At 37.1% G+C, this 3006-nt stretch overlaps 1 protein-coding gene across 1 annotated transcript in view; it reads right to left on the reverse strand.

Moving 5' to 3' along the window:
* The window catches only part of LOC107081847 (patched domain-containing protein 3-like), a 5630-nt gene extending 3147 nt beyond the window's left edge, over window positions 1-2483 (reverse strand). Inside the window, exons 1-2 of the mRNA XM_015370167.1 lie at window positions 1764-2483; window positions 730-851 (exon numbers count right to left, since the gene is read on the reverse strand). Of these exons, the coding sequence (XP_015225653.1) occupies window positions 730-851; window positions 1764-2483 (842 nt within the window). The remainder of the gene's footprint in view (window positions 1-729; window positions 852-1763) is intronic.
* Between the last annotated feature and the right edge of the window lie 523 nt (window positions 2484-3006).

Raw genomic sequence — 3006 nt, forward strand, 5'->3', positions numbered from 1 at the left:
AAAATAAGAAAATAAAATAGGTGATCAGCTAATTGTCATATCGGTTTTGATGCCAAACAACAACGTTTTGCTTTTTTAGCTCTCATGTTTAAATGGAGCTCAGACTGATTTAAAGCGGCGGTGTAGGTCACATGACTCATTAAGCCAGAGATTTGACTTTTTCAAGTTGAGAAAGATTGTAAAGAGCTTGAGACATTTTGACTCAAATGCTTGAGACATTTTGACTTCTCATGCACATTACAAAACATCGAAAATAACAGGTTAAAAAATATTAAACACATCTCAAATGAAGCAAATAATAAAGCTATTTTTTTATATCATAGACATACACCCTTTATCCACAGAGTAAAAAAACTCAGATTGACAAATTTACATTTCAAAACAGGTCAAACTTCTGTTGCCGCATTTGAGCGGAGGAATTTTAGTTAAATTTGTTTTCTTTTTTTTTTTCTTCTTTTATTTCCACAGAGAAATAAATTTTCTAACCAATGCATATAATTTGAAACTACATTAATTCGGTGTAAGAAATGTATATTAAGTTTCTGAAAGCACAATCCTTGGTGCAGCTACAACTTTTATTTCTGTATTAATTTTGTTTCAAAATTATTTAATGTTTTCTGTGTGGTCTGTCATTTTGAAATCGCTCAAACGGATGAATAATATCTCTCTGTATCCTCTACATGAATTGATGTCAAGCGCTCTGTGTGACATTCGCTGATGACTTCTTACCTTAGGCAGGAAATCACAGAGAAGCTTATAGCACAGGCATAAGTGATGAGGAACAAAGGGAATCCATCTATGGTGTGGCTGTCGATCTCCTCCTGCTTGGATTTAGAGGTGTAGTAAGAGACCTGCAAAGCAGCACAGCAGAAAAAAATCATGTTTTTCATGAGTCTTACAATTTAATCTGGAGCAGAATGAGAACATGGGATGGACTGTAGATTTTCTCTAACAAGGAATTAGCTGCAGGTTTCCTTTGAGCAATTAAAAAAGAAGTCCCTTTCAGTGGCTCGCCAGGCTTCCTGAAGGTTGTCTCATTTTTACTCATCAAAGCATATTGTCCAGTTTGAGCCTAAAGAAATTAAAATAGTGAACAGCTAGGAGACCAAAGAAGAAAAAAATTCAAATCTGCTACTGCCTTTAACCCCAACCAACAGTAGATAAATACCAGCAATATTAAACTACATGTAATTACTGTGTACCAATGCTGATATTTTGCAGTAGTTTTGGTTGGCCGCCATATTGGGATGCTTTGCCAATGTCCCACTTTTTCTCAAATTATTAATAATTGTTTTTAGCATTATAGCTTTCAAATATTTTTTAAACTTCTGTCAGATGCAGAGATGCTTGAATTCCTCTGATTATGGTACTTTTTAGATAAGGTATTGCTTTTTGAGCCTGTAATTCTTGACAGGTGTAGCATTTTTTTTATTTAGGCCAGAGGTCTGGAAAAATGTGGCTTGTCACGGTTCCTTAATAACCTGATCTGATGAGGATTGGATAACTTTTTTACTTAGCAGCAGGTAAGTTTAGACTGTTTTTTCCCCCCTTGATAATTTTTCATATGAAAACCATATTTTGCATGCGTATTTGTAAAGGTTTCAGATTTATCGATTAAGCAAAATTAGTTTTATGACTAAACCAATGCATCTGCTTCAACATTTTAAGTAACTTACAGAAGGGCAGTTAGATTTCAGTTCACATCCTCATTGTGTGTGTGTGATGGATTTATTGTCAAAGAATAAAACAAAGGGATTACATACGTCAATGTGTTTCCTGTCTGTCTCATCTGACAGCAGCGCTTTAAATCCTCTTAGCCACAACTTGGAAGTCTCGGCTGCAGATTCTTGGTTGTTTAAGTAGTAGAATAACTTCAAAGCTTGAGCCCTCTGGATGTTGCCGTTTGCATCTGTTAGAACTCCACCGAGCGCAGAGCCAAGGAAGACCAAACTGGACCCGTGTCGATGCTCCGGGTAGGTGATGCTGTTTCTGCTGGTCTCATTGTAGCTGAGGATTTCCAGGATGACGTTTGAGACACACTTCTCATTGGCTTTGGCACAGGCCTGACTGAATCCCAGCCTCTTGCTGTTCACAGTGATGTTCTGAATCTTCTCATTGAGTCTGATGATGTCCTCCAAGGCAGGGCTTTCCAGAATATTGTTGCTGTTCTTTGACACAGCAATGAGAGATGCAAAGTTCCCACTGTCATACAATCTTTTCTCAGAAAACATGGAAGCATTGTAAGGAAAGTTCTCCCTAACAAAAGCCCTAGTTGCCTTCGAGGGTCCTTTTTTGGGGGTAAACTGGCGTTCAAGATCATTATCTTCTCTATCTTTGAGGAAAAAAAAGCCCCCGCTAAGTGACGCTGTGATCAAAATTGGAATAACAAAAAAGTAAAATGGATAGGAGCCAACTGTTGATCCGAGTTTTTCAAAGAGGTTTGACAGAGGCCGAGAGAGGCAGTCTGTGCGTCTGCAACCCATCCTTAACCTGACTGGACTCCAACAGGAAGGAACATCATCCCTTATATAGTCTGACAGCTGATTCGTAAGAGCCAGCAGTTCATTTAACTATCTTTCCAGGAAGTCAAAAGATAGGGAGCGTATTGCCCTGGATTATGCCTCTAATCATAAAAATAATAAAAAAGCACCATAAAAAGATTAAACAGCACCAAGACAATACCCAAGGCACATGCTAAACCTATTATGACAAGTTGTATCTGACCTACATCCAATTTTTTAATTTTACAATGTAAACACATAGAGGAGTGGTATCATTGTGTTGTTTTCAGAAATTAGTGTGCAGTTGTTGCTCTACTGTGATGTGAAATTTGCTGTTAGAGATGATGATTAATGTAGAGAAAGCTGTAAAAGAATTTCAAAAGTTCTTGAGCAATGCATTTACTGTATATGAGTTTACAAGTTACACATTTTAAAGGCTGTATTTACATATTTAACAGAAAATGTACTTTTTTAATGTGATTCCTTGTAGCACATGACTCAGGCT

The sequence above is a fragment of the Cyprinodon variegatus genome, unplaced genomic scaffold (genome assembly GCF_000732505.1).
Source record: "Cyprinodon variegatus isolate N-32 unplaced genomic scaffold, C_variegatus-1.0 Scaffold42, whole genome shotgun sequence".
NCBI classification, from domain to species: domain Eukaryota; kingdom Metazoa; phylum Chordata; class Actinopteri; order Cyprinodontiformes; family Cyprinodontidae; genus Cyprinodon; species Cyprinodon variegatus.